At 32.0% G+C, this 12,756-nt stretch overlaps 1 protein-coding gene across 1 annotated transcript; it reads right to left on the minus strand.

The window, feature by feature from the left end:
- Positions 1-12,756, minus strand: LOC132554662 (outer dynein arm-docking complex subunit 4-like). The gene is made up of 12 exons (XM_060218976.1): positions 12,640-12,756; positions 11,825-11,956; positions 11,070-11,223; positions 8,107-8,168; positions 7,482-7,659; positions 6,553-6,762; positions 5,842-6,049; positions 5,511-5,597; positions 4,862-5,058; positions 4,292-4,360; positions 3,310-3,789; positions 1-26 (listed from the first exon to the last, which is right to left on the minus strand). The coding sequence occupies exons 1-12, from the start codon at positions 12,754-12,756 to the stop codon at positions 1-3; spliced, it is 1,920 nt and encodes a 639-aa protein (XP_060074959.1).

Genomic DNA, 12,756 nt, shown 5'->3' on the forward strand with positions numbered 1-12,756 from the left:
TTATTCCTCCTCTGCCTTGTCATCATCTGAAAAATAATTATTACACATAAATGAACCCATCCAATAATTACCAAGCAAGGAAATTGTTCTGTTTTCCATTCAACATATAAACAATATCTCTAACCAACCTTAACCACAGTATTAATAGGAAACTACCAGAACAAGAATATCAGTAAACCTGATCCTTCCAGAAAACAATTTAATTGGAAAACATACAAACAAAGGTCAATAACTCTGTAATTAAGGAGTTCTAGGCCCTGATTTTGATACACTTCATATCCTCTAGCATGACTAGCACATACACCATGTTTTATTGTCCAAGTTAAAATGAAAAGAGGATTAACAAACACAGTAACAGAATGATAGAGAGAAATGTTTTGAATGTCTAAAGAATGCAAGAGACCAAAGAGTGGAAATAAAAAATAACAAGGAAGTTAAAAAAACACCAAACAGTGATATAAAAAAAGATGAAAATAAAAATTATTCTATGTTAAATGAAAGCAAAGTTATTTTGGGGAGCACAAAAGTTTTTGCCAAGTAATGTACAATCTTCCTAGTGTTATATAAAACCGTTTAGTTACCATCATATCAATTAAGTGGAAGTTTGTTGCTTATAAACTTGATAGGATAGATTAGTCTCCTAAGAGAGTAAACAAACACATAAAGAAACAGAAGAGGTGAGAGAAACAACATTAAAGAATGTAAGAGAACAAATAGTAGAAATGACAAATAAGAGAAAACTTGACAAAAGAACAAGGTAGATAAGTGATATAAAGAGAGATGAAAAAAGAGAAAATTAGAGAGAAAACAGTAAAGAAAAGGAAGAGAAAATTAGAGAGAAAACAGTAAAGAAAAGGAAGAGAAAATTAGAGAGGAAACAGTAAAGAAAAGGAAGAGAAAATTAGAGAGAAAACAGTAAAGAAAAGGAAGAGAAAAATTAGAGAGAAAACAGTAAAGAAAAGGAAGAGAAAATTAGAGAGGAAACAGTAAAGAAAAGAAAGAGAAAATTAGAGAGAAAACAGTAAAGAAAAGGAAGAGAAAATTAGAGAGGAAACAGTAAAGAAAAGGAAGAGAAAATTAGAGAGAAAACAGTAAAGAAAAGGAAGAGAAAAATTAGAGAGAAAACAGTAAAGAAAAGGAAGAGAAAATTAGAGAGAAAACAGTAAAGAAAAGGAAGAGAAAATTAGAGAGAGCACAGTAAAGAAAAGGAAGAGAAAATTAGAGAGAGCACAGTAAAGAAAAGGAAGAGAAAATTAGAGAGAAAACAGTAAAGAAAAGGAGAGAAAAATTAGAGAGAAAACAGTAAAGAAAAGGAAGAGAAAATTAGAGAGAAAACAGTAAAGAAAAGGAAGAGAAAATTAGAGAGAAAACAGTAAAGAAAAGGAAGAGAAAATAAGAGAGAAAACAGTGAAGAAAAGGAAGAGAAAATTAGAGAGAAAACAGTGAAGAAAAGGAAGAGAAAATTAGAGAGAAAACAGTAAAGAAAAGGAAGAGAAAAATTAGAGAGAAAACAGTAAAGAAAAGGAAGAGAAAATTAGAGAGAAAACAGTGAAGAAAAGGAAGAGAAAAATTAGAGAGAAAACAGTAAAGAAAAGGAAGAGAAAATTAAAGAGAAAACAGTAAAGAAAAGGAAGAGAAAATTAGAGAGAAAACAGTAAAGAAAAGGAAGAGAAAAATTAGAGAGAAAACAGTAAAGAAAAGGAAGAGAAAATTAGAGAGAAAACAGTAAAGAAAAGGAAGAGAAAATTAGAGAGAAAACAGTAAAGAAAAGGAAGAGAAAATTAAAGAGAAAACAGTAAAGAAAATGAAGAGAAAATTAGAGAGAAAACAGTAAAGAAAATGAAGAGAAAATTAGAGAGAAAACAGTAAAGAAAAGGAAGAGAAAATTAGAGAGAGCACAGTAAAGAAAAGGAAGAGAAAATTAGAGAGAAAACAGTAAAGAAAAGGAAGAGAAAATTAGAGAGAAAACAGTAAAGAAAAGGAAGAGAAAATTAGAGAGAAAACAGTAAAGAAAAGGAAGAGAAAATTAGAGAGAAAACAGTAAAGAAAAGGAAGAGAAAATTAGAGAGAGCACAGTAAAGAAAAGGAAGAGAAAATTAGAGAGAGCACAGTAAGGAAAAGGAAGAGAAAATTAGAGAGAAAACAGTAAAGAAAAGGAAGAGAAAATTAGAGAGAAAACAGTAAAGAAAAGGAAGAGAAAATTAAAGAGAAAACAGTAAAGAAAAGGAAGAGAAAAATTAGAGAGAAAACAGTAAAGAAAAGGAAGAGAAAATTAGAGAGAAAACAGTAAAGAAAAGGAAGAGAAAATTAGAGAGAGCACAGTAAAGAAAAGGAAGAGAGAGAGAAAACAGTAAAGAAAAGGAAGAGAAAATTAGAGAGAAAACAGTAAAGAAAAGGAAGAGAAAATTAAGAGAGAAAACAGTAAAGAAAAGGAAGAGAAAATTAGAGAGAAAACAGTAAAGAAAAGGAAGAGAAAATTAGAGAGAAAACAGTAAAGAAAAGGAAGAGAAAAATTAGAGAGGAAACAGTAAAGAAAAGGAAGAGAAAATTAGAGAGAAAACAGTAAAGAAAAGGAAGAGAAAATTAGAGAGAAAACAGTAAAGAAAAGGAAGAGAGAAATTAGAGAGAAAACAGTAAAGAAAAGGAAGAGAAAATTAGAGAGAAAACAGTAAAGAAAAGGAAGAGAAAATTAGAGAGAAAACAGTAAAGAAAAGGAAGAGAAAATTAGAGAGAGCACAGTAAAGAAAAGGAAGAGAAAATTAGAGAGAAAGCACAGTAAAGAAAAGGAAGAGAAAATTAGAGAGAAAACAGTAAAGAAAAGGAAGAGAAAATTAGAGAGAAAACAGTAAAGAAAGGACAAAACAGGAAGAAGAAAGAAAGAAATGTGCAAGAAAAACACAGAAATATTAATGTTAGTTCAGAACAACAACAAAATGTGTTAAATAACTAATCATCATATAATCTGGAGAACATTTAACTATCTTAAAGAAAAAAGAAAGTTTCGAAATATCAAATAATTCTTTTCTTTACATGGTTCCAACACTACATGCATTTGAGTATTCTTATAAAAAAACTTAAACAAGGCTACAATAACTAAAGAAGCTGTCGTAAACTACAGTTTTCACAGGAGAGAAAAAGACTGGCTCTTTGTCAATCAAGACAAGCACCACAAGCAATGATATAACATAATATTTATGCTAAAACACTGATTCCAGAATTTTAAAGTACATGTACTATAAACAAAAGAAATGAAAGCAAATTATCTAAACTCTTTCAATTTCTTGCACAATCCTTAACATTCTAACAAACCTGTTTCATTTTTCTGTTCCTCTTTTTCCTGTTCAGTCTTTTCATCTTCTTTTTCTTTTCTTTCCTGTTCTTTCTTTTCTTCATCCTGTTTTTCTCTCTCTATTCTCTCTTTCTCAAGTCTTTCTTTTTCAATTTTTTCTTTTTCTATTTTTTCTTTTTCTATTCGTTCATTTTCAAGTCTTTCTTTCTCTTTTTGTTCTTCCTCTTCTTTTCTCTCTTGTATTTTTTGCTCTTCTTCTTTCCTTTCTCGTTCTTTCCTCTCTCTTTCTTCTGCTTCTTCCTCCTTTTTAGTTTCTTCCATTTTTGTGTCTACACGTTCTAGACTAGAACCATTTACATCAGTTTCTGCCTCAGCTTTTGTCTCTGTCTTTTTCATAGTGGAGTCAGCACTTTTGCCCGACCCCCTAGACCCACCTTTGGCTATTTTTGCGTTCACTTCTTCTATTGCTTTTTTGATGGCAGTCTCTGCTGAGATGTCACCTGTGAATTATCAAGTCATTTTAATATGAATCTTTATGAATACAGATATAAGAATTCAAAATGACTTAACGGTCCATGTGGGATGAAACCTCTAAATGATTCTGACAATACAAAATAATATACTATGTATTTAAAAGAATAATTTTAAAGATCCCACAATGCATGCATCAATGACAAATAAAAGAATATTGGCAATATAAACATATCACAAGGCTACGATCTCATATAGTAAGTAATATTTGAATCATCATTTCCATAACTTAAGTGATAGGAATTATGAAACTATCTCCCCTGGTTAATGCTTAAAATGATTTTACAAATAACTTTACTGAGATCAACAATGAGTTTAAAAAAAGATTTTTGCAAATTTTTTCATTATTCAAGCACAAAATTACACAGAAAAAATATATCTTTCTCATATTTTCATCAAAGTTTACCTGGTCTGATATGATAACACTATTGTAATTGTACATGAAGAAATCTTTATAGGTACAATATTTACCTTGTGTCCTTGCTAGATCTAATGAAGTTTCAAAAGTTGACAATGCACCACTTAGATCTCCAAGTTTTACTGCAAAAGAAAGCATATTTGTCTTTGATTTGATACAAAAATGATGAAATCAAACATGTCTTTATTGTATTTTTTTCTTACTTCCTTTGTTTTAACTAGTTATTCTCTGACCTTTCCATTCAAAATCATATTGGCTAGCAAAATAAGTTTCCAGCTTTAAAGCGAAGGGATGAAAAATAGCTGTTGTTCCCACCCAAAAATTATCTTTATGACAACTAGTTGTGATAGAAGTGATAAAATCCATTAATATTCTCTAGTTCCTAAGAAACTCTTACAACTTAAGCAGAATGTTTACTGTGTTTATCCTGTTATAACCCCAGAGAGCCAATCCAGCAAATTAGACTCCATGGGAGTGGTAGATTATCATAGAACAATGAAAAAAGACATGTTAGCATTTTTACTGAATGGCAATCAGCATGGGTGGGCTTATTACCAGGCAAGGGTTTATTACCCGATAAATACAGTATTTGGAATACTGAGTAGGACTTTTTCAAGACTTGCCTTCTGATTGTGCTATAAGGACAGTTGCCTGGAGTTGCCACATAGGATCTTCAGCCTCCTCAGCTGCTGTCAGTGACTTCTCTCCATAGTCTCGTGCTTTCTCAAATTTATTAAGTTCTAAGTAACAGCGACCAATTTCATGATACAACCAAGTACTTTCTAAAGCTGATTTTGACATTGGAAGTTTTTGTTCCCATCTGTAATGTAAACATATAATCAAACTCTTAGATTCAATGTCAAGAAATTATCTTTATACCTTTTTATCATAAATTGTAAGGCAATAACACACAGAGTGTTAAATACATCAACAAATATTCTATAATTATATCTCTTACTTGAATATAGATAAATAGTTGAAATTCATATGTTAAACGAGTATTGATACAGAAATGTTCATACTTCCTTCTAAACTCTGTGTAATATAAACCTTAACAGCAGAATGAATTCTGTGGCATATCACTACTGGTTCATCTATTATCTTTTATTCAAATATACAGCCAGAAATATAAAGTAATACTTAAGTGCCTATTAAAGATTCCAGTCATAAACTATTACTGCTGATAAGGTGACAAACAAAAAGACATCAAAAGAAAAGAAAAAATGGAGCCATCGCCTTGTATCTCTCCGACGTAAACAGTAAATAACTTACACATCAATGGCTTTCTGGTAATTGCCATGCCTTGCATTCACTCTACCTAAGTTGTCCAATCCTCTGGACTTCGCTTCCTCTAGATCACTGTAAAAATAAAACCATTACTTTCATTGTAAATATCTCAGCATAAATTCTATTATTTTTCTTTTTATCTTTTCTTCTTTTTTTTTATTGCAATCTTTACAGATCTTTAAATGCAACAGCTCAATTTCTTGTGTAGAACAAGCCTTGAAATTACAGTTGATTTAAATGTTGATATTTACACAGAATGTAAATAAATCTGATATTTCTGTAATGATGATAACCCTTATAATGATAAGATACATACTGTGCATCTCCCATATTATAGTCAATTTGATGGTGTTCCAGGGCCTTGTCATATTGTCCCATCTCTAGGTAGGCATTCCCAATACAGCTGTGTAGGTTAGCAATCACCTCTAGTTTATTTGGCACTTGATCCTCGGTAAAGTTCTCCACTGTGCTCAGACATCTTTGGGCTTTCTTTAAACTTTCTTGGTATTTTCCCTCAATTTGTGCTGAAAGAAAAAATCAGAAATTAAATGTGCATCAGCTTTACTAGTTATCTATCTAAATGAGTTGACAAAATAAGTTCAACGACATAACCTCACACATAAACTTCAACACAATTTGACAATCAGTATAGTATTGGTAACAGATATCAAGCGACTGTCAAAATGTGTCACATGACTATCCAGATGTATCACATGATAATCTCCAGGAGTCACATTATAATAATGAATTACATATCTCAAGATAACATGATGAGTTACATGTGTGTGAACATCAGGATCAGTTGTATGATTATCAAGATGAGTCACATGACATTCACATGATGAGAAATAGGAATATCAAGATGAATCACATGACAGTAATAATGAGTCACATGACTATCAAGATGAGAGACAGGAATGTCCAGTTGAATCACAAGACAATTAAGTTAAAATGAAACACAATCAGAACAAGTCACATGACACTAAGGAAGTTCCATGTCTTTATAGAGTTGTTGGATGATACTTACACTGATCTATTCGCTCTAGTTCTCTGATGATGTAATCATTTGGAGAGAGTTTCCCTGTGTTTGACTCAAAACGATGTTTCTGCATGATTTTCTCATGTCGACGGGCATACATTGGTTTCTGTTGACGCCAGAAGTCTGTGCGGGTATCGAGGTACATCAATCCTTCCTCTACCAGGTTAGATATTGTCTTACCCATGTTTGTGTTGGGATCTGGAAAATGAAAAAAAATTAGTCTTAATTCAGAAGTAGGCTATATAACAACAATTTAAATTTTAACAAAGTGCTTATATATTCTAAAGAATTTCATATGATTGATTTATAATGCTCAAGATAAACTCCTTTTTTTACCAAATCATGTTCAATATAATAAATATTTAACTAAAATCAGATTCATGTGACCCATATTTGTTTCCAATGTAAAAATTACACAAAATACACACTTCAGTACAAATATGGTTTAAATTTAAATTTTGCATTCATTGAAATATTGATGTTTTACAATTTTAAATTAACAATAATGGAAATAAAATTCCTAAACTTATTATATCTTAATATTAAAAGTCATATTCCAAAACTCTGAGCAAATGTTCAAATAAAACAGGTTATATTTCTGACAAACTTTAACAAAGCACTCAGTACATAAAGAGTAAAACAGTATTGTAACCCAAACATACAGATACATGCGATGTACATTTCCTCATGTATCTATTCATAATCACAAATAAACCCATGTCTGACAATAAGCCCATCCATATACACTGCATGCTGTTCGGTAAAATTGCAAACCAATGTTCATTCATATCTTATGATAAACCTGTGCCTAGACTTTGAGTAATGTAGTGTTGATCTCTTGGGCTTACTTGTAGGATAACCAAAGTAGTTAGTTCAAGGCAATAACTGTCATTTCAAAAGTAGTTTTATATCTGTACCTGTTTCTTTAAGAAGCCTCTCCAGGTACTGCCTGTCACCATATAACTCTCCAAGGAGTTGTTTAATGGTTTTCTCATTACCAGGTGATCTGTTGAGATCAAACTTCCTTTTTCTAACTGGTGCATGTGCCAGCGAACGGCCCATACCATAACCACCACCTCTCTTTGGGAGTCGCTTCTACAGCACATCAGGAATCAACTTATTGAATGACATGCAGTGCTACATTATATTGATAGCTAAGATGCCTCTATGTATTCTTTATTATGAACAGCAAATCTGATCTATGTTATCTTGACATAGACTGGACTTAATTTTTTCCTAATATTTTCAGTTTCAAGTCTGTTATGTGTTTGTTTTGGATTGACAATTGGAAATTAAAATATTGTTATCCAATCATGGAATTACTTTAGTTGACCTTGAAACCATATAATAGCAAATTTAGAAATTATGAGATGGTATATATTATTCATGAGTATTATATATTGTACAAACATGTAAATACTTAATAATTCCTATTGTGAATTAAGTTTACTGCAATATGGAAATTCTATGTTTTGATAATTTAAACCCTAAATTATAGTAGATATTGAAAAATATTAAAACAAAATATAAAATTTGTCTTACCTCATCCTGCTTCTGAAAGAATGACAGATCTCCTTCTGTTGTCAGTTGGACTTTGTCTGGGGCTGAAATTAGCATCAAAGATTTAATGGTTAAGAAGTGACCTGTGTTTTAACTTTTTTGTCTATTCAAATATGCTTGTTTTCAAGTGCATCAAAGGGACTTGTGAGGCCTAACCACTAGATCAGTATCAAGTCCCAGTTCATGCACTAACAGATTTTTTTTCTAATATTTTTGTAACTCTTAATCTTTTCATCTTTCCATTACAAAAATTAGAATGATTCTATTTCACAGTGTATTTTTTTAGCGTGATCAAGATCTTGGTTTTTAGATTCCAATTATATTTTAAAACTGACATCAAGGTTCACTGCTGTTGCTTAAATATAGGAGAATTACAAAATAAACTCCTAAACCTTACCATATCAGTCTAACTTAATCCTACAGAATTGACTTACATCCTACAGAATTGACTTACATCCTACAGAATTTACTTTCATCCTACAGAATTGACTTACATCCTACAGAATTGACTTACATCCTACAGAATTTACTTTCATCCTACAGAATTGACTTACAGAATTGACTTACATCCTACAGAATTTACTTTCATCCTACAGAATTGACTTACATCCTACAGAATTGACTTACATCCTACAGAATTTACTTTCATCCTACAGAATTGACTTACATCCTACAGAATTTACTTTCATCCTACAGAATTGACTTACATCCTACAGAATTGACTTACATCCTACAGAATTTACTTTCATCCTACAGAATTGACTTACATCCTACAGAATTTACTTTCATCCTACAGAATTGACTTACATCCTACAGAATTGACTTACATCCTACAGAATTTACTTTCATCCTACAGAATTGACTTACATCCTACAGAATTTACTTTCATCCTACAGAATTGACTTACATCCTACAGAATTGACTTACATCCTACAGAATTTACTTTCATCCTACAGAATTGACTTACATCCTACAGAATTTACTTTCATCCTACAGAATTGACTTACATCCTACAGAATTTACTTTCATCCTACAGAATTGACTTACATCCTACAGAATTGACTTACATCCTACAGAATTGACTTACATCCTACAGAATTGACTTACATCCTACAGAATTTACTTTCATCCTACAGAATTGACTTACATCCTACAGAATTGACTTACATCCTACAGAATTGACTTACATCCTACAGAATTGACTTACATCCTACAGAATTGACTTACATCCTACAGAATTGACTTACATCCTACAGAATTGACTTACATCCTACAGAATTGACTTACATCCTACAGAATTGACTTACATCCTACAGAATTGACTTACATCCTACAGAATTGACTTTCATCCTACAGAATTTACTTACATCCTACAGAATTGACTTACATCCTACAGAATTGACTTACATCCTACAGAATTGACTTACATCCTACAGAATTGACTTAATCCTACAGAATTGACTTACATCCTACAGAATTTACTTTCATCCTACAGAATTGACTTACATCCTACAGAATTGACTTACATCCTACAGAATTGACTTTCATCCTACAGAATTTACTTACATCCTACAGAATTGACTTACATCCTACAGAATTGACTTACATCCTACAGAATTGACTTACATCCTACAGAATTGACTTACATCCTACAGAATTGACTTACATCCTACAGAATTGACTTACATCCTACAGAATTGACTTACATCCTACAGAATTGACTTACATCCTACAGAATTGACTTACATCCTACAGAATTGACTTACATCCTACAGAATTGACTTACATCCTACAGAATTGACTTACATCCTACAGAATTGACTTACATCCTACAGAATTGACTTACATCCTACAGAATTGACTTACATCCTACAGAATTGACTTACATCCTACAGAATTGACTTACATCCTACAGAATTGACTTACATCCTACAGAATTGACTTACATCCTACAGAATTGACTTACATCCTACAGAATTGACTTACATCCTACAGAATTGACTTACATCCTACAGAATTGACTTACATCCTACAGAATTGACTTACATCCTACAGAATTGACTTACATCCTACAGAATTGACTTACATCCTACAGAATTGACTTACATCCTACAGAATTGACTTACATCCTACAGAATTGACTTACATCCTACAGAATTGACTTACATCCTACAGAATTGACTTAATCCTACAGAATTGACTTACATCCTACAGAATTGACTTACATCCTACAGAATTGACTTACATCCTACAGAATTGACTTACATCCTACAGAATTGACTTACATCCTACAGAATTGACTTACATCCTACAGAATTGACTTACATCCTACAGAATTGACTTACATCCTACAGAATTGACTTACATCCTACAGAATTGACTTACATCCTACAGAATTGACTTACATCCTACAGAATTGACTTACATCCTACAGAATTGACTTACATCCTACAGAATTGACTTACATCCTACAGAATTGACTTACATCCTACAGAATTGACTTACATCCTACAGAATTGACTTACATCCTACAGAATTGACTTACATCCTACAGAATTGACTTACATCCTACAGAATTGACTTACATCCTACAGAATTGACTTACATCCTACAGAATTGACTTACATCCTACAGAATTGACTTACATCCTACAGAATTGACTTACATCCTACAGAATTGACTTACATCCTACAGAATTGACTTACATCCTACAGAATTGACTTACATCCTACAGAATTGACTTACATCCTACAGAATTGACTTACATCCTACAGAATTGACTTACATCCTACAGAATTGACTTACATCCTACAGAATTGACTTACATCCTACAGAATTGACTTACATCCTACAGAATTGACTTACATCCTACAGAATTGACTTACATCCTACAGAATTGACTTACATCCTACAGAATTGACTTACATCCTACAGAATTGACTTACATCCTACAGAATTGTCAATAGCTTCCTGTGCCTTCTGAATTCCAAGACGAAATTCCTGCAGCTCTGGTCTAAGTTTGTGCCCTCTGTGGTAAAAGACAAGGGCCATTTCAAAGTCACCCTGGTAGTAAAGGGCCTGGGCCTTCTGATAAACACCCTACAATTTGAATTACATGACATATATATTTATATACTGCTTATTTGAATCAAAATTATATTGTTTTCTTTTATTGTAATCCTGAAAATCATTGAGTCAAAAACATGTTAGCAAATAATTTGCAGCTGTAAGCAAGAGTTGAATATACTGCTTGCAAACCTGGCTTCAGGAATTGTTCCTTTCCTTTTCATTTATTTATTCTTATAAAGAAGGCTCTGTATAATACTAGCTATCCTCTTGATACCTAGTTGTCCAATTATTCAGATATTCTATTGACTTTTAATTCGTATGTATACATGTATCGCCATGGAGACAATGAATGTCCAAATTTTCCCCTATTTTATTTCCAAAAATTACAGAACCATCAAACTTTATCACCTTGGTGTCTACTAATCTACAACATTTCTTATTCAGATATACAATATTGCTATAACACTACTAAATATACAACAGTTTATCTGAGAAAAAGCACTATACACAATCAGGATTTAAACATCTTTTCAAGTCAACATAAATGTGCTTGCCACAATAGACTTTACAATGTGTTCACAACTTATCCCAAGAAATGGATTATTTGTACGAGTAAGTATAAACACTTTACCTTGTGGAAAGTTTTATCATCAGCAAGTGATGCTTCTGCATCAACAAGAGCATTTGTAGTGTCTCCCAGCTGCAGATGGCATTTTGATCTGGCAACCAAAGTATTTTTCTCATTGGGCTGCAGCTCCAATGCCTTTGGATAAGATAGAAGAAATAATAATAGTGACTATACTGTAGGAAAATATTTGAAAATGTAGAATACCACTGTTACAATTCAGACAAAGTTCTTAAAAATCAATTTCATACGTGTATATCCAATAATGACAAGATAATCCCCTTTACAATAATCACGTACAAGTGATTAATTAACGTTTTCAACGTATTAAAAATAACACGATTGGTGAGCTCACCATACTAGAACCGATCTTGCTCTGCAGAGAACAGACACGGTCAAGAAACGCTTTCAAAAGACCTTTCAGTCTTAAACTTAAGCTTGATCTGTGTGCAACAAAGACATCAAACAAACCTGGCTGATGAAAGTATGTGTACATTTTATGCACAATATGATATGTGAACTTTATTTTCTATTTCATTTTTAAGCGGCTGACGATATCAGACAATATATTTTTCATGACCAAATGTAAACACCTTAATCATATAAATTTAGAAATCGAAAATTAAAAGCTAATAGACGCTACACTAACCACCATGATAATTATAATATCATTAAATACTCTGTACATAAACTCAACCCCAATTCATCTTAATTCACAAACGATTAATGATGCAAATGCCTGTGAGTGAACTGGAGTCCATATAGTCTAGAAATGTAAACATTGACTTAACGAATACTCAAATTCATGAAATTGAACTTACTGTCGTGTAACTTTCAATAGATTTTCTGTATTCTCCTTGTTTGTACAATGTGTCTGCCTCAGCTTTGTATATTTCAAAAGTTCCTTTGGGACCCTCGGACTCTTCACCGTCATACAT

This window comes from Ylistrum balloti, unplaced genomic scaffold, assembly GCF_031769215.1.
Source record: "Ylistrum balloti isolate Yb309-2 unplaced genomic scaffold, AGI_CSIRO_Ybal_v1 Utg370420, whole genome shotgun sequence".
Lineage (NCBI taxonomy): Eukaryota > Metazoa > Mollusca > Bivalvia > Pectinida > Pectinidae > Ylistrum > Ylistrum balloti.

What these genes read in the sequence shown, in the direction of transcription:
- LOC132554662 (XM_060218976.1), bottom strand. Translation starts at nt 12,756, where the DNA reads ATGTATGACGGTGAAGAGTCCGAGGGTCCCAAAGGAACTTTTGAAATA. An exon ending in TATTGACAATTCTGTAGGAT is followed by an intron (nt 8,169 to 11,069) that starts GTAAGTCAATTC and finishes TGCTAATTTCAG; the next exon opens with CCCCAGACAAAGTCCAACTG. An exon ending in TCTTTCAGAAGCAGGATGAG is followed by an intron (nt 7,660 to 8,106) that starts GTAAGACAAATT and finishes GATGTGCTGTAG; the next exon opens with AAGCGACTCCCAAAGAGAGG.